Below are 27917 nucleotides of genomic sequence, written 5' to 3'. Positions count from 1 at the left end.
TGGCCACTCCCAGAGGGAAGGGACCGTGGCTTTCTTTCAACTAGGCAGCGTGAATTCAGGATTTGCACCCTCTTGGACAAGGCTGGACTGAAAGAAGTTGTGAGAGTGTGTTTGAGAGTCTAAATGAGAGAAGCAGGCATGACTCTGCCTGCTTGACTCTATGACTTAGGGGCATTTTAAAAGAATTTCTTAAGCCTCTACTTATTTTTCTAATATTCATGCTTATGTTGAATTCTTTGTGCAGAAACAGATGATTTGCTTTTACCCTAGAGCTTTCACTGCAGTTTTATGGAATCATCCGCGCAAACTATGTTGACATGATATACCTTCATTGTTTGGTTTCTTATATTCTAAACATGATTTTTAAAATTTATTTCTAAGAACTTGAGCTCTGTGTATATGAGAGAGAGAGAAAGAGAGAGAGAGAGAGAGAGAGCAAAAGATTGATTTGTGCCGTGACCACTTGTCGCCTGAAGAAATGCCAGAGGGTCTGAGATGAAAAGACGTAAGATGCGAGCAAGACAGCACGTGTTCAAGGGAGCAGATGTTCAAGGTGCTTTCAGGTATCTGAGTAGTGCAGTTTATAACTTTTGGCAAAAATGAGTATAGAATTTTTCAACGGACAAGGAAGAATTTTTAAAAAGGAAAGTGCCAAACACAAATGAAGGATTTGCAACTCATAATGATCTGTTAACTTTCTACCTAGAAAGAAAAGTAAAGAAAAAGAAAAGAAAAGAAATCATTACAGTTGATAGCAGATGTTCTCCTAAGGTTTCCAACATACATGTTGTTTGCAAACATATTGACCAGTGGAAGGAGTAGTAAAAGATTTTCAAGTCACAATTCTAAACAATTTATGTCAAAGCTTACCAAGTACAGTATTACTCCTCTGAAACTTCAAAGGAAATGTTTATAAATTCCTGAAAAATAAACTTGCATTTTTATCCTTGGAGGCAAGTGATCCTCTGGATGAGATCACTCCCCGTGACGGACTCGAGAACATAGTTTGGCCTTGAGAACAACTCACAGAAGTAGGTCAAAAGTTGTTTATTGACCACATAAGTTTCCAGGTGCAAAGTATATACTTAATGCACTTACACTGAAGTTGGCGGTAGGGGACATGAGGGCTGAACGACTCTAGCTGTGTTTCTGAGCAAATTAGTGTGTGTGTGTGTGTGTGTGTGTGTGTGTGTATGTGTGTGTGTGTGTGTTGTAAGTAAACCTTATACATCTTCAGGAGGAAGTCTTTACCATAACTGAGCAGATTAAAAACATTACAGTGAGTTACATTTGACAGGCTGCTGGTGCAGATGTATGTTTGTAACAAACGGGCCTCCTCATCCAAGCTACCTTTGACTTCCAACTATAAATATTTTATAAACTACCCGGAAAAGAGAGCACCCTGTTATGGGAAGGACTTATAAAGTTAAAGCACTTGAAGAAAGAAAGCAGGCATACTTTATGAGAACCTTTTCGGGGACATATTTTGATCATAGATGTAGAATTTTTAAGCTGATCGTTCTGCTACTGCAATGTCAGTGCACTGTGGGCCCAAAAGCAATGGTTAGACCTGATTTTCACCTTTGCACCAGGATTGCTCTTGATTTTCTCAGAGGGTAATAATACCTGGGGCCATTTTTAAAAAGTAATAAAATCATCAAAAAATGAAAAAGGGAAAAGTCTGTATCAGTTAGAAATGCATTTGGCCAAAAACCTAACTACAGTGGCCTGAACAGGCAAAGAAGCTTATTTATTTTATGCAGTAAGCAGTCCAGGTCTGGTACAATAGCATGGTGATGTCATTGGGGACCTACCTCTTTTCTTCTTTCACTGTTTTCATTAGTTTGTAGATCGTAGCTTTCGGGTTGTCCTCATGCTTGTTTCCTCATTGTCACAAGATGGCTGCTGTCCCTCTAGGCTTTGTGTCTGTGTTTCAGGAAGGAAGAAGGAATTGAAGATCAAGGCAAAGGATTGAAAAAGGATGCTAGATAAGTCTGTCCATTATTAAAAGATTTCTCAAAAGGCCAAGTCAGTGACATACATTTATATTCCATTCATTTGTTGAATGCATGGCCAGAATTCGATCACTCAGTCAACCTCCAGGTTCAAATGAATCTAAGAAGGTGAATAGTTTTAGCTGGCTATATTGTTACCTATGATGAAACCATGATTCTATTCAGATGAGAGGAAGAATAGATATTAGGCAGGCAACAAGCAGAATCTGCCAGAGGGCTGGCAGTCATTTCAAAGTATTTTATGTGGTTGATAGCAGTTAGGTTTGAAAAAGCTATATGGTCTATTTTTATCTCCCAGTTCTTGGGCAGGCTAACTCTTAGGTAGATCCTCTCTTTTGGTAGTTAGATGGATCCCTGCCGGTCCAGGCCTGCACCCAACTTAGAAACTATAGTAGGAAAAAGATCTTGACTTTCAATAGACCTACAAAATCCTGAGATGGAATCTCACTGGACACCCTTGGGTCAGGTGCCTGTTTCTTAAACCAGTCACTATATTCAGTGGATGGATGTGCTGGTTGGCCATGCCTGGTTAAAACACCTTCCCGTGAAGCAAGAGTTGAGGGTAGGCCTCCAGAATCCCATGAACAGCAGGGGAGGGAGTGATGCTCCAGAAAAAAATGGAGGTATTGTTGCTAGAGGAGGGAAGAACAATTACAATTGTTAATTTTAATAAACTACTGTGAACTGAGTCAGGTTTGCAGGTAGTCTACCATGAGGTTGTGGATATGACTGTAGGCAAAGAAAGATAAATCATAAGCTGATGCTTTAACAGTCCAGAGAGTAATGGGAATGCATTTTATTTGTTTGTTGATGGATTTATTTCATATTTTGCTCACCTTCAAATAATTTGAGGCTATTTATAGAAAATGTAACACAAAAAATGATAAAATATAAAGGAAAACATATCAGGGACATGGAAAATATAAATTAAAATAGAAACTATGTAAGAGAGACCATAAATTCCAAAAAATTGCTGTAGTTGAACAGCCTTTACTCTGAATTTCCTAGTAGCTAAAGGAAGAACGAGGCTGTAAGTGGTTGCAGAGTTCTCATTTTCCATGAAGCAGAAATATACTAGTTTTTCAGATAGTGAGTGGAAGAGAGAGCATGAGTTTGGGGTTGAATACTAGCTTTGCAGTTGACCTTGGACAAATAATTTAATCCCTCTAATTCTCAGTTTTTTCATCTTTTATGTGGGAGTACTTGTGCTCATGGTATTGGGTTGTTTCACAAATTGAAGATAACTGCATATAAGGTACCAACGAATAAGAGCCCTGAGATGAGAAGAAAATGAGAAAGTTAGGAAACAGTGTGGTCAATTACATCCCAATCACAAACACAAAACTGAATTGCGTGATGTTGTATCTTATAGTGTCCCTTGATGACCACCAGGGACATGATGACAAAATATCACTTGGTTAAAGCACCTCTTAATGGAGCTAAGAAATTATGCTCCAAAAAACAGCCTTGTGATGGCCTAACTTGGTCCAAGACAAAAAATCCGGAGGGTACAGAGAAATGATTGAGTCTGTTCTTCAAACAATCTTCCTTACATATCATGTCCTTTTGATAGACTTGAACAGAGAGCCACTCAAAGATATAGTCCCTGATGGGGGCCTGGAGTGGAGTTGTTGGTGGCTGATAAGCCCCTGTGAGTCAGTGATGTAGGTTGGACATCAGGCCTCACTAAGACTCTGGTCCAGGATGAGGGTCATCCTGTGGGCAAGGACTACATCTTACCCTACTGCTCCAGGAAAATCCCAGTCAGAGAATCAGCAATGGACTCTCAAAACCTGTGCCTCTTCCTCTCTATTCATTCTTCAGTTTTCTTAATTTTACCACATTTATCTGCCTTAACATAAACTCTCCTAAGAACGGTTTTCTTATTGCTTATTCCGGTCAACTCCTTGACAATTACAGGGAAAATCAGAAATTTTATATCTGATGGGGACTTTCTAGCTATTAAGACAGTTGTTGCTCTACACATTGTCTTCCTTTTTTCTCTTTCTATTAGATGGTAGAGTCTTGAGGGATGGCAAATATTTGTGTCAATTAAAAAATATTTTGGAAGATAATGATTTCTTTCATTTAGCAGTGTTTGATAGCCTGAATGTAATAATAGTTCCTTATAGGAAGTGGGATGCTTCATCTATCTTGGTGGGGATTTCTGAAAAAGCTGTTTACCCAGCACCAAGTAACAAATGAAAACAAATAAAAACCAGCCTACAGATACTGTGGAAACAGACTCTCCACGGTCAGATCCATGCTGATGGATTGGGTTGATATTGCATGGCACACTTGTTCAATATTAATTCATTTATGAAAAAGTTGTACTTGTAAAAAAGCCTCCAATATGTAGGCAGTATGAAATTTCTTCATCTGAGAGCAATTTTTGTATCTTATTACCATCTCTAGCTAAAAATACCTTATGAATTCTAGATTCTTGTGTGGAGTTAACCTTCCAGCTCAAGTTCACCTTGTTGCTAATTCTCCATCTCATTTCAGTGCATGGGGGTTGATGTCATTTTACGTAGAAGGGTAATGTATTTCATCTGTCCGCTTCTCCAGCTGTCAGCAAACCTGTGCCTGGGAGGAAGCTGCAGGGGTATATATGGGCCACAACCAGCAAGTAGAGCCTTGTTGTTGTTTAGAAATGTTCTCCGTGTCTGCCACTCTTACTCCCTTTTCTGCAGCTGAGGAATGGAGTTTCATGAATGGGTGTTTGAAGAATCAAGAACAATGGGGCCTTTGAGTACTTTAGTACAGCAGGCCCTATTTGTTGCTTACCCCACATTCATTTCCCCTCAGTCTCCTCTTCTTTAGCAGAAATCTGATTTTGCTCAAATTTTACTCTGTGGGGAAGGTAATCCCATCCCCAGCTCAAAGGTGAATCATGAGTAATTTAAGCCTATAGTGGTTGTCTCATTTCGTTTGCTAATGGTTAGTTGAGATGTGGGCTGGTGGCTTAGATCTGACCAAGGAAACATGAGGGGAAATTTTCTCAGGACCTTCTAAGTAAGATTTTCAGATCTTAAAGGAAGCACTCAAGAAAGATAGTCTCTTCTTCCTCTGGAGTTTGACATTCTTCATGAGATGGCTAGAATTGCAGCAGCCATGATGCAACCTGAGGAAAGCTAGTCTGAGGACAATAGTGACATACGAGGATAGCAGAGCAAAATGGAACAAAAATATGGAATGAATCCTAAAATCTCCATACCTAAGGACTTCTGTTTTTTTTTTTTAAATAAATTTATTTATTTATTTTTGGCTGTGTTGGGTCTTAGTTTCTGCGCGAGGACTTTCTCTAGTTGTGGCAAGCGGGGGCCACTCTTCATCGCGGTGCGCGGGCCTCTCACTATCGCGGCCTCTCTTGTTGTGGAGCACAGGCTCCAGACGCACAGGCTCAGTAGTTGTGGCTCATGGGCCCAGTTGCTCCGCGGCATGTGGGATCTTCCCAGACCAGGGCTCGAACCCGTGTCCCCTGCATTGGCAGGCAGATTCTCAACCACTGCGCCACCAGGGAAGCCCAGGACTTCTGTTTTGAAAGAGAATATATTTTTGTTTTGTTTATTTATTTCTAAGAGAATACAGAGATATTCAGGTTTGGTTCCCGACCACTGCAATAAAGTGAGTATAACAATAGAGTCACGTTCATTTTTTTTGGTTTCCCAGTGAGTATAAAAGTTATGTTTACTATACTGCAGTCTATTAAGTGTACAGTAGCGTTATGTCTAAAAAAACAAATTACATACTTTAATTAGAAATACTTCATTGCTAAAAAATGCTAACCATCTTCTGAGTGTTCAGCAAGTTGTAATAGTCACATCAAAGACCACTGATCACCATAACAAATATAATAATAATGAAAAAGTTTGAAATTTTGCGAGAATTACCAAAGTGTGACACAGAGACACAAAGTGAGCAAATGCTGTTGGAAAAATGGTGCCAATAGACTTGCTGGGTACACGGTTGCCGTAAACTTTCAATTTGTAAAAAAAAAAAAAAAAAAAACCCACAATATCTGTGAAGCGTAATAAAGCAAATCACAGTAAAACGAGGTATGCCTATGTATTTTTCTTATTGTTTGAACTGGGTTGGATTTTCTGTTACCTGCCAACAAAAGCATCCTTACTGATATATGGAGATAAGACATAAAGCAATCATGGAAATCCTTAGCCATGTTCAACCCAGTTGTTCTTAGAGGCTGCAGCGCCTCAGTTTTCCTGCCTTGTCTTTCTAAGCGCAGTGGGCATGAGGGGGCAACACTAGCAGTGGATGAATTTTGCATGGTGCGTTTTCCTTGCATATCACGCATGCAACGCACACACGCTCATGAATGTGAAAAATGCCAAGAAGCCAACTCTGTGTAGCCAAGTCAAGCTTGGAGGGCAAGAAAGTTCCTTATCGGTTCATACCAACAAGAGTTAGGTAGGTATATTTTGGCAAAGGGAGAATGACTGAATTAAAGCAACAAAATTTCTAGAGATACCAAGGGCCAGCTTAAATGTCGTGCTCTCTGTGAAACCTCCCCTGAGTCCCCAAGGCCAAGTTCATCACTCCTTCTCCCTGTTCTTGTACTATATCCCTGGCAGGGTATTTGCCACAGGTTATCAGAGCAAGTGGTGCCAGTGGTTGGTTCACTTGCTAGATTGTGAGTTCACACAGGGCAGGGAACCAGTTGTAACCTTTGTTGTATTCACTCATTTAACAATGATTTATTCTGTATCTACTATGTGCCAGGCATTGAGCTGTACTGAAGATACAATAGTAAGGAAAAGCAGATGTGTCCCTATAGTCATGGAATTTAGACTCTAATCCAAGACAATCAGATCATCACAATAACCAATTGATTTCATGCCATTAACCAAATGAATGGCACTCAGTAATTATCTGTTGAATTCAGTCACAGAATTTTCAGTATTCCATAGGGCCTCTTATCCTCCCGGAGGCCGGAGGCTAGCCTCAGTTCATATCGTGGGGGAAAGGCTCCCAGGGACAGGCAAGATTCAGCCCCGGCACACAAGCCCTTTTCAAGCCTCTGCTTACATTTGCTTGCTAATGTCTCATTGGCCAAAGCAAGTCACAAGGCCAGGCCCAAGGTCCATGTGGGAGGACGTTATACTCTTCGTGGATACAGGCAGGTGGAATTGGTTGGGGGCAGTTGCTGTCCCAATCTGCCACACTATTTTAAAGTGTGGTTTATGTTATGAAAAGCGTAAACTCAGCCAAGGAATTCAAACGATGATCATCTGAATCCAAGAATAAGGTTCTTGCTCCAAATTCACACTCAAACTAAAACTTGATTCAGACATTTTAAATGGAAAAAAATGATATGGTTCACAATGAACAGTGGATCTAAGGCTTTGGTTTTAAGAATTTTACATGGTGCCTTGATGAGAAAGAGGAGTATTGGCAACCCAGCGTGGCTGGTCGCCCAGCATTTGTACCATTTACAATGAGGGCAGTCTTCCCTTGTGAAGTCTGTCATGAGAATATTTGACTCTTCTCCCCACCAGTAACCAAAGGAAACCATTCTAAACTGACTGGTTGGCCCATACCAGCAATACCTGCTATAAATTATGACATGTACAATCAATAACCAACACTTCTCCTCTATTGCATTATAACAAATGAATTTTTAGATTAGTTTCAGAGTATAAATTCTTAACTAAAAATAAAAATAGGACAGTTATAAATAAATAAAGCTTAACTTTCAGCAGACTTTCAAATCTTAATGGTCTATATAAAGTGTCTATGCATGTTTTATTTGAAGAAGTGTGTGATTAAGAGAAAATGTGTTATAGATCTGAACGGCGAGTTAAATGAAGTATGTGGGTCTGGTAGAAAGATTATCAACCCAAAGGCATCTACAAAATTACAGATTCTAGTTCAAAAGTTAATGTATAAAGTCACTTGAATTGATTAATAATCGTAATGGAACAACTCCAGATCTAAAACTAATTTGAGGACCTGAGTTCTTCTCTGTTCTTACTGGGAAATCCTCAACTCTGATTCCCAGAGCTTTGTTTAATAAAGACTTTTGGATCACTGAATACATAGCACAGAAGAAAGTGCCAGAAATGGCTAGCATTGGTCCAGATTTACTACAACAACAATATTACTTACAGTGCCTTTGAGCTCAACAAAACATATAAGGCATATACACATGCATGTACACACACACAGGAAGATGAGGGTTAAATAGGATTGCCAAACCCATATTGGGTTACTCCATTTCGTTTTGATTATAAAAACCATAGAGAAGGTTTAAGAGGCTCTTACAAGAGTGGTCAGAGGGTTCAAACACAAGTGCAGTAGGGCTACCATATGTATTTGGAAGCAAGACCGAGTCCTGTGTAAACAATTTGAAATATTCCTTCAGGATGTTTTGTCCTCTAAAACTTGCGCATCCTCCGCATGGCATGTGGACTTCATTTCTCTTTTCTGTCAAACATATGCGTATTCCACGCACTCAGTTTTCCATGGGCTAAACTGAGGTTTGAATTTTAGAATCTGTAACATACTGTAGTAGTGAGATACCCAGATCATGGACTTCTTTTCTATGATTTGCATACTGATCAGAGAAAGAAGCATAAAGAATGTTGCAGAATTAGAAGTAAATCTGCCTTTTCTTAATATGTATATCTTCTTGGCATCTGTCAACTTGAAATTTGAAAATGTTCATCTGTCTATGGCACTGATAGCATTCATCCAAGGTCACCTGAAATTTGAGTTTTTAATCAAACTGGAAGTCATTTTTTTCTGAAGCATACTTCACAGTTCAACTATGATAGTTTAATAATCATCACTCCCAAAAATTACTTCTGGCTCCTTGTGAAAATTGCATCTTTGAATGAGGATTTTGTTACGGTGTGCAGGGTATTACATTCCTGGGAATAGTGTAATGATGTTGTACATGATGGAGATAAGGACATTAGATAGACCAGAATGGAATATTTAGAGCACAGGATGCCATTTAGATAACCCTCTGAACATCTGTAAGTATTGTGTATCCCTGCCTTAACATCGTGGGATGTGAACAGGAAGGAACCTTGAAATCATTGCATTCAGTACCTCCAATTTATCCTTGAGGAAAATTTGGCCCAGAGATGCTACTCAAGGTCACTTGTTCAAGGTCACTAGTTTGGCCAAGGGGAAAACCAGACTTTCCTGACTTTCAGTCCAGGGGACTTTCTTCACTTCACCATACTTTTTCTTATGTAATATAGCAAATAAGAGTGTTTCAGGGAATTCCCTGGCGGTCCAGCGGTTAGGACTCAATGCTTCCAGTGCAGGGGACCCGGGTTTGATCTCTGGTGGGGGAACTAAGATCCCGCAAGCCGCACAGCGCGGCCAAAAAAAAGAAAGAAAGTTGCAGAATATGAGTGTGAAGAAAAAAATTGATAAACTTCCCTTACAGTCTTAGGGAACAACCAGACAGATATTTATTAATTATCTACTATGCACATACCAGGTAGACCCAGTCTATTAGAGGAATAAAACAGATGGATTTGTAAAGAAGTTATAGCTATATTTGTCTTTCTGTAGATAACATTAGACATGGAACTATTTCAAGTAGGAGCAAGGGGAAAGAAGAAAGCATAAGGTTCAGATTTGGCAAGGCTTCTGGAAGAAAATGGGTTATGAATAATTAGAAGATACAAGGATGTCATTCGAGAGTTGCAGGTAGGAAGAGCTTTCCATTCAGGAGGTGGCAATGAGGGAAAAGATAGTTCTTTAACGGGTCCTATATGTTTCCTCCTCTGGAATGGAGGAAATGAGCCTAGGGGTCTGGAGAGTCGATGGTGATTAGAAAACATGCATCTGGGTAACTGATAAAATTGTCAGTTAAAAATTATGCATTAGAGATGCATCTGTTAGAAGACCTAGAATGGCTTGATGGGCAAAGGCCAGTGAGAATCACTGCTGAGTTCTGGACAGCACTGCTGGAAGGCCAAGCCCTGTACAGACTTCAGTGTTTGGTGATGGTCTTAAAAAAAACAGAGAGCTCGAAGTGACTAAAGCTGTAGAAGGGAGGAGAAAGCATAAGAGGAGCACAAAGGAAGATTTATTACATGACAAGCCCAAACAAGAGTGGGACATGTACGGAAATGCCAGAGGTTCCAAAAGAGAACCGTGAATGCCCATGGAGCTGGAATCCATGTCTGCAGCACAAATTACTGGAACTTTTTTTTCTGTTTCTTTTATGAATATATTTGACACGGAAAAATGTAAAAATCTTGTGTCAATTTTTAAGGCATTTCCAGGTGATATCTTGATAATATAGATTGAAATTAATCATTTAGTAGCCTCAGAAGAGAGCATGATTTCTGGGGTTTTCTTTTCTTTTTTTAAATAAATTTATTTATTTATTTATTTGGCTGTGTTGGGTCTTCGTTTCTGTGCAAGGGCTTTCTCCAGTTGCAGCAAGCGGGGGCCACTCTTCATCGGGGTGCGCGGGCCTCTCACTATCGCGGCCTCTCTTGTTGCGGAGCACAGGCTCCAGATGCGCAGGCTCAGTAGTTGTGGTGCATGGGCCTAGTTGCTCCGCGGCATGTGGGATCTTCCCAGACTAGGGATTGAACCCGTGTCCCCTGCATTGGCAGGCAGATTCTCAACCACTGCGCCACCAGGGACGCCCGATGTACCGGGTTTTAGCCCAGCCCTCGCTTCTTACCCATGAGGATGCTGAAGCTCCGCGGTGCGATGGGACTAGCTCCTGACACCGCGGTCTCCTAGGAAGCTTTAAAGCAGGGATTCGCTGAATGCATCTGAACTGCTCAAAGTCCTATGGACAGTGAATACCAGAACCGTCCCTGAGTTCAAGCCTCACAAAGCCCTGGCCGTGACTCTTCCCCGCATTAGTGTGAGGAACCGTGGAATGGAGATGCTGTGAAATCACAGAGTGAATTTTATTCCTCAAAGAAAATCATTCATCTTTAGCATAATATTGGTACTAAGGGTCTAATGCTCTGACACTGTTTAGTATAAATTTCAGTCAACCTACACATTCAGTTACCCAGCACACCTGTTCTCTAATCATTCTAGGCGAGTAGGCACTTACCATAGTGTAAGCATATTTGTCAGGTTGATCATGACTTTGAACTATGGGTGGGAGGCCAGTGGCACTCCAGGGAGACCCAAGGAGGACATGAGAGTGCCTTTCACCCAGACTCTTCTCCAGTGTCATGCAGGCAACCCTCTCCCCACCTTAATCCCTCGTCAGGCTGTATGGAACCACCCAGCAGCTTAACATGGAAGGCTAGGAGTCCTCTACAAGAGCAGTTCTTGAAACGGACCTGGAAGTAGTAGGGCCTCAGGGGAGCTCTTAAAGCCAGACTCCTGACCCTCATCATCCTAGACTTTCTGTTTCAGTGAGTCTAAGAGTGGAGCCCAGAAATCTGGAGTTTTAAAAGTTCCGTAGGTAATTCAAATATATAGCCATTTGGGAACCACAGCTTGTCACATACTATATTAAATATCATTTTGCAAAGACTTAAAAGCAGGATTGATGTTCATTCTTCCAACAAGACCAGTCCGCAGAGAGACCTATAATCATGGACTATGAAAGTCTAGGTGCAGACCAAGTTTGCTTTTTACCTAAAATGTCTTCTTTCCCTGCCCCATTTCAAACCTGGGAGAAGCTGTTGAATTGTGGACGTCATCTGGTGGTATTTACTGTTGTGCTTAGGATTTTGGACAGACTTCTGTTTATTGGGCATGCTCCACACAGGCCTGTCAGGCCCTGGGGATTTGTGGCATTTGCAGAACTTACAAGGCAGGCAACATAAAAATATATCATTCATAGAGTGAAATATTTTGGAGCTCCCTTTGCTTTTACAAATTGGCCATAAAATAGAAACCACAGACACAACATTCGTATAACCATAGTTGCCAAGAATGAAGAATCATTTGGGGTGGGGGGGGGGGTGAGGGTTTTTGTTGTGTACTTCTTTATAGGACACTCAAAGAAAGAGTAAGTATTCAAAATTTGTGTGCAAATGATAATAGGAACATTAAAGTTGAGATGCCTGACAATTGGCAAATATCTGTTGAAGAAAATAGGGATTTGAGGTTGATCTTAAGAGGTCTTTAGGCGTCTTTTCACGGTTGTTAAGTTTACCATTTGCTTGTCTTGATAGACATTTCAAGTGCATTTAGGATTTTATATATATTTTACTATGACTTATTGCTTCCTGTTTTTTCCTTTCCTAGTGAAGTGGGTCACAATATCCAAGGCAGCTGTGACTGCCTATGATAGATTAGGGGAAGGAATAAAGGGAAAACTATATCCTTCTGCTCTTCTCCCATTAGCTGCTCTGACACTCTGGGCTTACATTAGCTTATAAAATCTGTCCAGAGGAAGGAGAAAGAGAGGCCAGTCGACTCCTGTCAGTTCCAGCTGAGGATCGGGGGATATAAGTAATGGATGAGTAATGCCCGATGATAGGCGTTGTGATCGTTGACTGTTGAACAGTAGCATTTAATGAGGTTGGACACATTCAAGACATGACAAAAAGAAAGAGCATCTCTGTTGCAGAAGCCAAACTAGAGGTCATTTTCACCCTTTGATGTGGTAGTATATTAAATAGAGTGTCGTTTTGGGGTCAGGAGAGCTGCAAGCTGGGCTTTAGTTGTTACGTGCCACTTTTTGGCTTTGTCACCTTGAACATGCCAAATGATCTCTCTGGCCTCGTTTTACTCACCTAAATATAGTGCTACTATCTACCTCACAGGGTACTCGAGAGGATGGAAAGACAAGGTCAAGGTAAAGACAAGGTGAAGCTCTAGCCAAGTCAAACGCAGATTGGGCTGGGGATGGGGGTGATAGGGGTGGGCGTGCAAGGTGGGGAGGGAGTTGGAATGGATGGATTAGTCCACATTGCCTCTAGACCTCAAACCCTGTCAGTTCTGTGAATCTATGATCTATGGGACAGAGGAGGGCACACAGGAGAGTCACTTAGGTGCTATAAATGATGCTTAAATCATTTGATAATTTAAACTCCTAGAGAAAGGCACAATAGAATGAAGACAATTATGCTATTTGATTCACTATCTCTAACAAGGATTAAAAGAATTTACATGGCACAGAGCCTGGGACAGGGTCTTTTGTCATCAACAAAAATGACAGTGATTGGTAAAGCAGACTTCAGGAGCAAATTTATAGTTCTCCCAAAAGCAGGGATGAATCAACTTGTTGCCATTGTTAATTTTAACACCTTATCCCAAACCACCAAATCAACACGTTGATTTGGCCTGACTAAATTTGCTAATTTCCAGTGGATTCCATAGGTTTTTAGAAAAGGACTTAAGAGCCCCACCCTAAATTTGAGAGAGGTTTATGTTTGTGATGGTGTATGCTGTGTCTTTAAAAGTCACAAGACTGATTCCAGAAGTTTTATCTGAAAACACAGTTCCTAGTTCTATCTTAATACCCTGTAGCTGTACATTGGCATTTAAATAAATGGTAAAATTGGAGTCACGTTGGGGATTTTTCAAACATTTTTGTAGATATAGCTATTTTTTTCAAATATCATTGTATTATAGCAGCAGGAATGATGCAGGGATTTTTGTTTTTATATGTGTTCTTTTTAAATATCAGATATTTATAATCATTATTTGGGAGCTTCCCACAAAACTAATGAAAGAATTGGAGTGAACATATTTTTAAAAACTAACCAATAACCCAAAGGTAAATAACATCCTTAGCTATTAGCAAAAGAGAGTAGATAGATATTAAGCCTGCTACTGTGTTGATTACCCAAGAAATTCAGGAGAAATTAAGTGTTTCCATCTAAGGTTTCTAAGTGCCTCTGTTCTTCATCTAAGTCTTCTAAGATATACTCTGCACTCTTAAAATAAAGTGCTTAATATGTGGTAACTCACATCTTCTAGATCATCAACTTAGTCATAACAAATTCTCCCTTGCTGTTCTATGCTGGGCTAGAAGACAGGGAAAAATGCATTCACCCAATTCTTGAACAGTTTAAGTCCTGAAAGAAATAAAAATTTGTGTTTATTTTGGCAGCTTTGTCACAACCATAGTCTATCCCCCAGACCAGTTATTATGGAAAATCCAACTTACAAACACTATTAATATCATTCTATTAAACACAAAGCCCAGTTCAACCTCGTTGGGTCATAACCTCATAAAGTAAGAATTAAATAATTTATCTGAATATCTGAACTTCTGCAGTCATTGCCAGAGAACAGACTTTTGGGGTACTCACTGATTGAACCATAAGTAAAATGGCCTATTATAATGATGGTCTTTTACCCTGATGACTTGTATTAGCATTTGGTCAGGAAGATCAGAGGTGCATTGGAAGATTCTCCTGGTCTCACAGTTTAGTGGAATCACTGCGTTAGTGTTAAACAGTACATTAAACCTATCAGAGCTGCCAAGAACCAATCGATGTCTGTTGAGACCCTATGTATCCAAGGCATTTTCTAGGCACTGTGAGGGCACATAATAGAACATACAGACTGGCCCTAAGGAAACAAAGTACTGCTCATTTAAAAATATATATATATATGAAGAATTATATCAAAATGGTACATAACTGGTTGCTAAGTGAGTGATGTAAGTATTATATTTTACTCCAATGACAATTAGCCTTGAAACTCCAAATTTACGAAATGCTGCTCTGCATATAAAACATTTTAGGAAATTAAACCTAGAATTACAAAGGCACAAATTCAAGTTGCATACCATAGGCAAGTTTGGGGTATGTTTGTGTTTATATTGTACTATATTCTTTAGCTTTGGGTCTCTTTATGGCCTTCTGTTAATGGATATGTGCTGAATGAAGGAATCTTTTGATTATCATTTGTCAATTATTGCTCAATGCTGAGCATTCAAAATGGAAATAATATCTTTATTGGGGATATAAATATTTAATCAGATACTTGTTATAATTACTTCTTAGTCTATCAAAATTGTCATAACTGGGCAATTAAAAGAGAAAAAGAAATAAAAGGCGTCCATATTGGAAAGGAAGAAGTAAAACTATCTCTGTTTGCAGATGACATGATCACGTATATTGAAAATCCTAAAGAATCCACACCAAAAAACTATTAAAGCTAACAAATGAGTTCAGCAAGATTGGAGGATACAAGATCAATATACAAAAATCAATTGTATTTCTATCAGCTAACAGTCAATCCAAAAATTAAATTAAGAAAACAATTCCATTTATAATAGCATCAAAAAATAAATAAAAGGATTGTAAGGCTTCTACACTGAAAATTGCAACACATCAATGAAACAAATTAAAGGAAAATCCAGTAAGTGGAAAGACATCCATGTTCATGGATTGGAAGACTTAATATTATTAAAATGGCAATAGTCCCCATATTGATCTACAGATTCAACACAATCCCTATCAAAATCTCAACTGCCTTTTTTGCAGAAATTGATAAGCTGATCCTAAAATTCATACCGAAATGCAAGGGACCGAGAATAGCCAAAACAATCTTGAAGAAGAAGAACACAGTTGCAGGGATTCACCCTTCCCGATTTCAAAACTTATAACAAAGAAATAGTATCAAAATTCTGTGGTACTCAATGTTCACTGCAGCTCTATTTACAATAGCCAGGACATGGAAGCAACCTAAGTGTCCGTCCACAGATGAATGGATAAAGAAGACGTGGCACATATATACTATGGAATATTAGCCATAAAAAGAAACCAAATTGAGTTATTTGTAGTGAGGTGGATGGACCTGGAGTCTGTCATACAGAGTGAAGTAAGTCAGAAAGAGAAAAACAAATACCGTATGCTAACACATATATATGGAATCTAAAAAAAAAAAAATGGTTATGAAGAACCTAGGGGCAGGACAGGAATAAAAACGCAGACGTAGGGAATGGACTTGAGGACACGCGGAGGGGGAAGGGTAAGCTGGGACGAAGTGAGAGAGTGGCATGGACATATATACACTACCAAATGTAAAATAGATAGTTAGTAGGAAGCAGCCGCATAGCACAGGGAGATCAGCTAGGTGCTTTGTGACCACCTAGAGGGGTGGGATAGGGAGGGTGGGAGGGAGATGCAAGAGGGAGGAGATATGGGGATATATGTATATTTATAGCTGATTCACTTTGTTATAAAGCAGAAACTAACACACCGTTGTAAAGCAATAATACTCCAATAAAGATGTTAAAAAAAAAAAAGATTCTGTGGTACTGACATAAGGATAAAAACATATGGATCAATGGAATAGAGTTGAGAGTCCAGAAATAAACCCATAAATTTATGCTTAGTGGATTTTCAGTGAGGTACCAAACAGTTAAATGGAGAAAAAATCCCAGTATTTTCAATAAATGTTGCTGAGGCAGATGGATATTCACATGCAAAAGAAGGAAGTTAGATCACTAGCTCACACCATACACAAAATTAACTCAAAATGAGTCAAAGACCTACATGTTAGCACTAAGACTATAAAACTTTTAGGAGAAAACACAGGTGTATATCTTTGTGACTTTGGATTAGGCAGTGGTTCCTTAGATACGATACCGAAAGCATGGGCAACCAAAAAAAAATTAGATAAATTGGACTCCATTAAGATTAAAAGCTTGTGTTTTGACACTATCAAGAAAGTGAAAAGGCAATCCATAGAATGGGAGAATATATTTGCAGATCATATATTTGCAAATCCAGAAAAAATATAAAACTTAAAACTCAACAATAAAAAGACAAATAACCCAATTTTAAAATGGGCAAAGGATTTGAATAGACATTTCTCCAAAGAAATTGTACAAATGGCCAATAAATACATGAAACGTGCTCAACATCATTAGTCATCAGGGAAATGCAAATCAAATCCACAATGAGATACCACTTCACACCCATTAGGATGGCTATGATAATAATAAAAAAAACAGGCAATAACAAGTGTTGGAAAGGATGTGGAGAAACTGGAACTCTCATACATTGCTGATGGGAATATAAAATGGTGCAGCTGTATTAAAAATAGTTTGGCAGTTCTTCAAAAGATTAAACGTAGAGTTACCATATGATCCAGCATTTCCACTCCTAGGATTTACTCAAGGTGAATCAAAAACATGTGTCTTCACAAAGACTTATAGACAGATGTTCATAGCATCATTATTTATAGTAGGCAAAAGGTGGAAACAAGCCAAATGTCCATCAACTGATGAGTGTATAAACAAAATACAGTATATCCATACAATGTAATATCATTTAGCCATATAACGAGATGAAGTACCGATTCATACTACAACACTAATGAACCTTAAAAACATTATGCTGAGTGAAAGAAGCCGGACACAAAAGGCCACATATCCTATGATTCCTTTTATATGAGATGTTCAGAATGCTATAGGCAAAGCCATAGAGCCAGAAAGTAGATAAATGGTTTCAGTGGATCAAGGTAATGAGGTAAATGGAAGTGACTGCTATGGGTATGGAGTTTCTTTTCAAATGCTCTGGAATTAGGTAGTGGTGATGGTTCACAATTTTGTGAATATACTGAAACTCACTGAATGTATACTTTAAAAGGGTGAATTTTATTGTATGGAAATTATGTCTCAATTTTTTTAATTACTATATTTCTCCTGAGCAGTCTACAGATTAAGTTCTGATAAAGCATAATATAACTTGCAAAAGAACATTATCATTAAAGCACATATTTACATATTTTGTTCCTAAGAAAAAAACAAAAGTAGTTTCACAATCAGTATTATAGATGGCATGAAATTTTACCAGTTTTAAGTATCAGGGCAGATGGATAAGGAGTCCAACGTTTCTCTCAAGTTCTACTGTGAAGATAAATACGAGTTCATCACTTCCATTCTCTTGTTAGCTTCCTATGGACACTTCTCATTTAGATTGATCAGACATTTATTGTTCTGAAATTGAAGGATGAACCCGAAGTATTTTAACGCACACCCTTTCATTTGCTCTCTCGTTCTGCCCAGGCGCTACCTTTCCCGAGCCAGGTGGTGTACAACAGAGTTGGCAAGTGTGGGAGCCGGACCGTGGTCTTGCTTCTGAGAATCCTGTCAGAGAAGCACGGATTCAATTTGGTTACGTCAGACATTCACAACAAAACCAGACTTACCAAAAATGAACAAGTAAGTTGTCTTTGCCCATGGTTAAATTGTACTTCGCTGCAATTCATTTGTGTAATTAGTGGGTGCCTTCTGGAAGACCCTTTGAGTCCCTAACAGATGAATACCAGAGTTATAATGTCATACTGTGTTTTTGCCAGAGGGCGGAAGGAAATTTAAGTTAAGGGTTCGGACAGAAGTCTTCAAACCAGGAAGTTTCCCTGAAGGGATACTTTTATTAAGACCAATGAAGCCTAGAGTACTCTGGTCATTGTATATTTAGCTAACATTAGCAATGCTTAAATATCAGAGAGTTACACCACTGAGCTATAAATAATGGTGACATTTTGGGAGCAAAAGTAAGAAAACTTTATTTTAATATTTCTTCCTCTGTGTTTTCTCACAAGTGTCCTAAGTCTTTATGGTTATCATAAAGAGAAAACCCTCTTTGGTCCAGGAATTTTGTTGGTTGATGGGGACATGAGCTTCCTATTATGGTAAGTTCAGGGGATCTTGAGTCTCCAAAACAGCTTTTGGCATATTCACTGGTAACAAAAGAATTACCCCATTTCCCGGGAATAAATCTGCCCTAATACAGCTGAACCATACAAGGGTCATGCTGGTGGTAGTGTAGGAGTGCTAGGTTCTGCCAGGAAGCTATACAGACAGATTCTACTTTGTAAGCTTACACGAAGTAGGCTTAACCATCTCCATTGAAATACTTTGCTAATGCAGAAAATTAGGCCTAGTGCTCCCACAATCATTTTACAGGGTCAAGTTTGTTAGCCTGCTCTCAGAAAGTTGCTTCGGTCCCCTTAGGTATTTAGGATGGATGAGTAGCCACCATTGTAAGTCAGGGTTCTCCAGAGAACAGAACTAGTAGGATGGAGACATATCGATAGATAGATAGATAGATAGATAATAGATAGATAGATAGATAGATAGATAGATAGATAGATAGATAATAGATAGATAGATAGATAGATAGATAGATAGGTAGATAGATAGATAGGAATAAAGGAAAGGAGATGTACTATGAGGAATTGGCTCATGCAACAGTGGAGGCTGAGAAGTTCCACCATCTGCCATCTGCAAGTTGAAGGCCCAGGAAAGCCATTGGTGTAATTGAGTCTGAGCTTGAGTGTGAAGGCCTGCAAACCAAGGGAGCCAATGATGTAAATCCCAGTCTGAGGGCAGGGGAATGTAAGATGAGATGTCCCAGCTTAATCAGTGAGGCAGGAAAAAAAAAATCGACTTCCTCCTTCTTCCACATTTTGTTCTATTCAGGCCTTCGAGGGATTGGATAAGGCCCACCCATACTGGGGAGAGAAATCTACTTTACTGAGTCCACTGATTCAAATGCTCATCTCATCCAGAAACACCCTCACAGATACACCCAGAAATATTGTTTAATCTGGGCATCCCTTGGCCAGTCAAACTGACACATAAAATTAACCATCATACCACTCAGTGACAGGGTAAGTTTGGGGAATAAACAAGGTATATGGTTGACTGTCAGGTTGAGACCATAATTATGGAAATTTCCACCCGTGTCTGCTTCTTTCTGACATGATCTCCACCTTTGAGGCATTCAAAACCTCACACAGAAAGGGAATATGCAATAAGCATTCCTGTCTCTCTTATCACGGGGGATGGTAGGACTGTTTTAAGTGCATAACACAGCCAGCAGTACTTACTATAAAGCCTATATGTTTAGTGTTGTCCACAGTATAGAGATTAAAATGCCCATTCCTTTGGAAACTTCCATTAAAGAGTCTCTGAGTAACAAGTCTAAATAGTCATTATCAATCAGCAAAAAATATTTTGAGATTACCCCTTGCAGGTTCTGTAGTAGGTGCTCAATAGAAATATTATATTTGGTGACATTTAAGGATATCACAGTTTATCAATAATTTCCATAGGGGTAGATTCTCTTTGATTTCCTTACCTTACTGAAGAACGAATAAGATTAGGGCTGAAAGAGAGTGACTGTAATAAATAGCCTATGCTATTTTCACTACCTGAAAGAGAGTGACTATAATAAATAGCCTATGCTATTGCAATTTTATTATAAATATAAAATTTGGTTTTCTTTTGAGTCTTTGGGTCTGCTTATCAGGTTAGACTTAAATGTTCCTATGTGTGGAAACTATGCTCAGTTCTTGAAGCCTAACAAAACACAGTAGCTAGATTTTAGTTCCCACTGCTGAAAAGTGTAACAAACCAGAGGGAGCAAAGTAACAAAAGTATTAGACCCTGAGATGTTCAGGAAGGCCCTAGAAGAGTAAGCACAAAATGTGAAATTTAAATATACTGTGGGATTTTACACAAATCAACCTACTTTGTTTCCTATGAGGAACTGTCAAGGGAAGAATTTAGATGAAAAGTGAAGAATAATTTACTAATGGTGCATGAATTGTTAAATGTTTTAGAAAGGGTTAAAGCCAAAATCATCCTTCTCCTCTAAAATAGAGGTTAGCTCTCATCTGTTTGGAATGACTGGCTTGTCTAGAAGCCAGGGAATAGACTAGACAATCTTTTAAGGTTCTTTCCAGCCCTGTGATTCTGTGATATATTTATACAACTTCTACCATAATCTGTGTATAATTAGTTGAAACATTTCTGATTCCTGTGGTCAGTGTGACCTAGAATATATTTCATTACTTAGTTATTCCAGATTCCTATTAAATTATAAAGCAAGTTTTAAAAACTTAAGGGAAAGGTAAAGATGTGGTAGAAAAAAACAAACAATTTTGATGTATTTAAAAACAAACATAAGGATAGTGACAGTTGCCTCTGTGCAGCTAGCCGAGCAGGCTGTGACATACAAGGAGAGCCAGGAAATGCCAGGACAAAAAAAAACAAGTTTGAAGTAGCTCAAGAATGTTTAAAGAAACTCTTTTTCTTTTTACGTGCATCCTTTTTCTAAAGTTTCAAAGGGCGTGAAACAAGCAAAGAAAAAAATATTATTTTAACCTAACATATTCAAGAAATAATTTGTGGTGTGAATAGCTCCTCTTCTTGATAATTTATTAAAGGAAAAGGGGGTAAGTGATTTAGGAGACAAGTTAAAATTTTATAGTCAGTGGTTCTCAACATTACAGAGTAGAACTCTGAAAATGTGTTTCCATGGAAATACTGTTCTCTGGAGTTAATAACAATTCTGCTTCAGGTGCAGTACAAGTTAAACAGGCTCTTGTGGGCTGGCCCGGGACTCTCTCCACCATGTAGAACATTTCTTTTATGAGAAAATGTATTCCAAGTTCCCAACTACTGACTTACAAATGAACTTCAGAAAAGTATCCACATATAAGGCTGGAATCATCTGTACCTTTGCATTCATACACAGTGGCACCTCTCTGGGCCAGAGTCAAATTCACACATACATTTCTCCCTGGAGGGTAGCTGTCATCACACAACACACACACACACACACACACACACCCATACCCATACGCACACATCCCCATTCAGTACTCGATTTTAAAAATCTATTTAATGGGATAAGACACTGAGGGATTATTAAAAAGGAAAGAGAACCTGAAAGACAGCAAATGTTAGAATGTCTATAAAAATCCCATTACATCTGCCCTTATAGAACTAGAAATGCCTTTGAAGTTAATATTTTAGAAAACTCTGCCTCAACAGAAGAACATGGACAGCTGGTGCTGGCCAAATGTTGGACCTTTGCAGGGCATATAATGCAAACCTAGGATGACATCATTTCATTTATGCTCTAAATCCAGATTTCAATTTCTTGGGCTAGTTTAGATAATTTCTTGGAAAATGGAGATTATGTACAATCTAAAAGATAAAGAACTATTTTCCAGAAGACATGGGGCGTGATTTCCAAAAGACTCATAACCATGTTTGTTAATGGTCTGACCCTATCTTTCAGAACATTGCTCTAAGGATAACAAAAGTCAAAGTGTCACAGGCATATCACAGACATAAGAGTTCAAAATTATTTCATTCCGGTTGGAGAAAGGCAAAAATTGTTGGCATATGAGCCTAAACGATGGAGAAAGCAAATACTTTTTCTATTTTTATTTATACTGAAGCTATTGAGGACTACAAATTGCAAATAGCACCTACTCTGCGCTAATTGTTTTACTTCATTATTTCATTTAACTCTTCTGGGCCTAAAACTGTACCGGTGAGTGAGTATGATTTCCTATCTTATGGATGAGAAAACTAGGACAACCCGATGAAGTCACTTTCCAAATATAATAAAATGACTATCCATGGTACCTGGACTTGAACTTCGGCCTTCCCGAATCCAGGAGCCGTTCTCCTAATGCAGTGGCTATCTGCTCTGCACACACACTCAGCAGAATACCCAGCTGAGCCTTTTGAAACATATAGTTGCAATGGCCCTTCTCCTGGAGATTCTAGGGTAGAGTCCAGAAAACTTTTTTTTTTTTTTTGATCAAGTGCCACGGGAGTTACAGAGTTAAGGATCCCTGCCAAAACCATCAAATCAGCATTTCCCTAAGTGTGTTACTGAGTATCCTAGTCCCCTAAGACACTGAAAAAAAAGAAAGTACCATGATTCAATAAATTTGGGAAATGTTGTCCCCTTGTCTCCCTCTAGGAAAGTCATGACAATTATTCACATTTTAAGGACTCTGAGAATTCTTTCAACTAAAAACAAAATGAAAAATCTGTTTAACCAGCTTTCACCTAGAGTTTCCCCCTCTTAGTTGGCCAGGGGACTCTTTGTGAGTGTTTGTGGCTCTCAGTTGCATCCCACAGAGCTCTCACAGTTTGGAGCTGGTGGACCAGCCTACACGGTTCCATCAGCCATATCAGTAAAGGCTACTCTTTCACTATAAACTCCACGTCTGCTCTGACTCTGTTCAACAGCCATTCAAATGACTAAAATCTTGAGAAGTATTCAAAGGGTAGAGGAGACAGAGCCCCTATGTCTGTGTGCTCTAGATTGCTTTAGCCTCTTGGTCGGAAACAGAATTTCTTTATAGTGTTTTAACTTCCCTTCCCCACTGCTCTCACCCACTGCAAAGTACAAGTCTGTGACTACAAAGCATTGCGACTCGAGAAGAGAAAGTGTGCCTAAAGAAACCATGTTAGATTTGGAAACGGTCTTGGGGCCACGGGGATTCCTCCTAGGCTTCCCTAAAGCAGGGTCAACGGCCTCTGTTTAAAGGCAAAAGTTCACTCATTTGTTTTTGAGGCAGGTCTCGCCATTGTTTCTTTATCCATTGTGATATATATTCATTGGAGACCTACTGTTATTGGTGTATACTGAGCACCAGACAGCACACTAGATGTTTGTGCATCTTACTTTAATCCTTTAAGCAACATTATTAGGAAAGTATTATCACCCTCTTTTATAGGAAAAAGTAAGTGCTCAAGAAGAATGTGGGAGAATAAGAATTGAAAGTGAACTGGGGTCAAATCCTGGAGAACCTTGAATGTTAGGCTAAGGAGATAGAACATTATTCCTGGGCAGTGAGTGGGAGGTTAATAAAAAAATTGGTTCTTAACTATCATGGGCATCAGAGTCTTCTTGGGAGCTTTTTCACAACACGTATTTCTAGGTCTTACTACAAAATACTGAGTTATATACTCTTAATGGTGGAGCCCACATATTTGTATCATGGGGGGGAAAAATCCCCAGTAGATGCTCATGCACAATTCTAGTGAAGAATCATTGCATGAAAGCCTCTAATTATTAGAAAGTTTTCTTTCTATTAAGGGGAATCCTCCACTAAGCAAGAAAAATTCCTCTTTCACCTGCGAATCCCTCAAAACTCTGAAGACATCTTATTTCCCCTGAAGTCTTATTGAGGGGTGTCTCCTCAGAAGCCTGCACATTGATCTCAGAAGCCTCACCCTTGCTTGAGACGTTTTGGAAAAGTCTCCTTAGAATGACCCTCAGAGTTTCCTGACTTTAGACTAGGAGGGATGTGTCCACAGGCATCAGAGGTGCTCCAACCGGACTTTGGAAGCAAACCAAAAAGATGAGCTGAGTCCGTCTCCAGGCCACAGGGCTAATAAGTTCACCCAGTTCTGCAAACGAGGTCTTATCTTGGAGTCCTATAGACAAAAGCTGAGTCTGCTAATGAAAACTCAGTGGAAAGAAAGGCAGGAAAAAGAAAGAAGCAACAAGGCCTGAAAAATTAAGACGTTTTCTCCTCTCCTTCCAGTTGTAGCCACGAGATTGATTTTTCTCTATTCAGACGCAGCCTCTTAGCCTTGTTCACATCATTGCTCCCCCTGGTGGTCTTCTTCTTCATTGCAGGCATGTGTTGCACTGACTGCGCAGCTCCACGCTGAAGGTGGGAAGATCATCTTACCTCCTGCAAGAAGGGCTTCCTCTTTGCAGGAGGAAGAGGGAAAGATAACCTGAGCCCACAGCCAACCTCCTGGCCTCTGAGGTTAAAGGACCAAGGAGTTCTCCTCTGACCTACTCCTTATTTGGTTGGCTTTGCTGTGTAAAAACATGCTTTTCTTTCATTTAAGATTTGTGCAAAATTATAGGGCATCTAGTTGTTCACGGGTGACTCAAGAATTCAGATCAGAGTAGGGTCAATACTCTGCCAGTTACCACTGATGAGCATTTCCCAAAGAAGTCTTTTACTAACCAGCTGTGTTTGTAGAACTGCAGTGTAAAGGTTTTCTGCGCTATCATCTCAGGCAGTTAGGTTGACAGTGAAAGATTAAAAGCTACTGCCTGGCATATCCTCTGCATTATAAATTCTGTTTGATTCTTGCCTCTTTTTTTAAACTTCAATTCTGTCTCATTCTCAGATGTGCTGTGATTTAACTTCTTCCTTTAGATCCATTCCGTTACATAGTTCTTTTTCTTTCTTTCTTTTTTTTTTTTAGTATTTTAAATTCATTCCTGGCTTGTTATAATATACTGTTTTCCTACCTAGAACTTTAAAAAATATTCTCTCTGGTGTTTTAATGCTTTTTTAAAAAATTATTTTTAATGCTTTTCCACCTGTTAGAACTTTCTTTTAATTTTTCAGCCCATCACATAAAAGGTAGAAAATTCATATTATTTCATATTAATTCATAATATTCATATTATCAACTCTCCAGAGTTGTTTTGCTAACCGACCCCTTCCTCCCATCTTAACAGGTTATATATAGATTGAAAAGCAGTGGGAATGATGAGGAGATTGTAGCTTAGTGATAAGTAGCAGGATTTTTGGTGTCAGACAGACTTGGATTTGAATCCTGGCTCCAACTTTTTCTAGTGGTGAGACCGTAAGCAATCTATGTAGCCTTTCTGTGCCTCAGTTTCTTAACCTGTAAACCCTGGATAATAATACTGAACTCACGGAGTCCTTTGAAGATGAAATGACGGTATGTGTATAAAGAGCATCTCGATACAGTGCATAGCCTGGGAACCACTCAGAAAATGATAGTTTGTTTGGTGTTGTTACATCCTAGATGTTGTAGTAGTAAAACTGTTAACTCCACGTGACACCACGGTAATGAAGGCACAGATCTGCCCCAGAAAGGCTGAATTCATTGCCTCAGTGCTAATTCTGTTTTCAGTGAACTGTATATTTCTTAACTCCAAAAAATTTTTTCTAAAGAGCGTACTTCGTTGCATAAACAATTATGGGTATGTCTTCTATGTAGGCACCTGGGCTTGGCTTTCTGGGGGAGAAATAAAACCTGACCACAACCCTCAAGGAGCTTTCAAGCTGGTTCAAAGCCAGCACTCAAACTCAGCTATAATGTAACGTAAACAGATCATGTCCTGGAAAATTCTCACAGTACTGTGGGAAGTTAAAGAAGGCAATGTCATCTCTACCCAGAGATGTTCGAAACCAAACCCATTTCCCCTCACTTCTGGAGCCAGATTGCTTCCTCCTGCAGTGTTCCCTGTCTCCACCAATGGGTGCCACCACATGTTCAGATCCCAGCCAGGACTCTGAGAAGGAAGCTCTGTTGACCACACCCTCTCCTTCCCTTCTGCTGCCAGCTGCCACGAGGCTCAGCAGATTCTCCCTCCTTAATGTACCCAAATCTCTCCATTTATTTTCACTTCCACGCACTTCATTCCGTGGTTCTGAAACTGTTAAGCCTTAGACTCTCCTGGCGGGCTTGTTAAAACGCGGATTGATGGGCCCCACCTCCAGAGTTTCTCCTAATTCCGTAGGTGCGGAATGAGGCCTGAGGACCTGCATTCTTGTTGGACACATGTCCAGTTGATGCTGGTGCTGCGGGTGTGGGACCCCCACTGAGAAGTGACGCGTTCATGACCTCATCATTTCCTGTTGGGATTACTGCCGTCTTCCCAGCTAAGCTTTCTGCCTCTCCAATCCTCACCCTCTTCTTCACATTCTCCACCTGACCTTAGATCTGAGAGAAAAAAAATCCTTTCTGGCTGTGGACTGCCCAGAGGATAAATGTCAAAATCCTTCATGTGACCTGCAAGACCCTCAATTACCCAGCTCGTACCTTCCTCTCTAGTTATCTACTGCCTTGCTGATCCCATGCCTGACCTCCTGGCAATTTTAACATCCATGTCTTTTTTGTGTTTTGTCCTTTGCATCCACTGTTCACTCTGTCTGCCATGCTGCGAGTCCCTTTCTTCACTTGTTAACTCCTGTGGGTCCTTGCAAACCACTTAGAAACAACTCCGTGGGGAAACATCACCTCTCCATCTGCAAGCGGGGACAGGTGCCTCACCTCCGTGCCTTGTACCCCATGGTGATTATCACATGATGGCCCCTGCCTGCTCGTCCCCTTCTCCCCCGAGACTCTGAGCTTCCTGAAAGCAAGAACCTAATCTTTTATCTCTATAGCCACAACCCGGAGTGGCACATTGTCTGACAGAGTTGGAAATCAACGGATGGTGAATGAAAGGAGACATCCAGGAAGGCTACTGGGAGGAGGCGAGCATTTTAGCCAGATGTAAGAGTGATTAGGATTTGGACATGCAGCGAGAAGAGGAAGAACATTCTATAAGAAGAATCTTGAGCCTGAGCTTGGACAGCAGTCTTGGACATGGTGTGAGGAAGGAATATGGAGGAGTCTAGTTTGGCTGGCCACAGGATGTGGGGTCTTGAGAGCCAGCTGAGGGAGATAGTAAAGACAGAATTAACATGACTCAGCAAGGGATTGAATATGGGAGTTCAGGAAAGACCCAGATCAAATGTGAGGATATGGAGAGTACCATTAACTGGAAAAGGAGTGAAGATGGGCGAAGATCAAGAGTGTGGTTTTGGCCAGGGTAGATTTGGGAACATCATTAGGACACATTCCACTGTCTTGTCTTTATGTGTCTTCCCACTGATCTTATTCAGGTTTTGATGTCCAGGGCTTAGTAAGCACCCGATAAATGCTGAATGAATGAATGCAGTGGAATTAAAGATCAGCAGTGGTCCTGCATGAGCCAAGGAAAGGGAGACTTAGTTTCTTTGATAATTTTAGGTAGTGCCATTGCCACCCATGCAGATAAGAGTTGAACAAGAGAAAAGGCAGGCTGCTGGCAGCAATGGGAAGACCAAGAGGGAACTCAGGTGATGACCAGCGGGGGCTCAGGAGACAGTCGCTTGTCACTAGACATGGGGAAAGTTAGCGTTTGTGAAGACCATCATGTGATACTGTGAACCTAATGTCTTATGGTACTTCACATGGGTTTTCCTATTTGGTGTGCGGGTCAAATGCATGAGAGCTGAGATTTACTCCCTGACTTCCCTGTACTAATGCAATAAATGCAAGCATTAGTAACCTTTATTCTTTGTTTAAAGATCCGTCTCGAATGAGTTATGCCTTGTCACTGCTAATCCATTTTTCCTCATGAAATAGACAGCTTTATGACTATTATGACACTGTTC

General features: G+C 39.8%; 1 protein-coding gene across 5 annotated transcripts in view; it reads left to right on the top strand.

The window, feature by feature from the left end:
• The window catches only part of UST (uronyl 2-sulfotransferase), a 388933-nt gene that overhangs the window by 145211 nt on the left and 215805 nt on the right, over positions 1 to 27917 (top strand). For all 5 annotated transcript variants that reach the window (XM_082405540.1, XM_082405539.1, XM_082405541.1 and 2 more), the window contains exon 3: positions 17959 to 18114. In XM_082405540.1, the coding sequence (XP_082261666.1) occupies positions 17959 to 18114 (156 nt within the window). The remainder of the gene's footprint in view (positions 1 to 17958; positions 18115 to 27917) is intronic.

This window comes from Balaenoptera borealis, assembly GCF_965194805.1.
Source record: "Balaenoptera borealis genome assembly, chromosome: 9".
Classification (NCBI taxonomy): Eukaryota; Metazoa; Chordata; class Mammalia; order Artiodactyla; family Balaenopteridae; genus Balaenoptera; species Balaenoptera borealis.
Note: the sequence above shows the minus strand (reverse complement) of the source record. Positions and strands in the feature narration are given on the sequence as shown.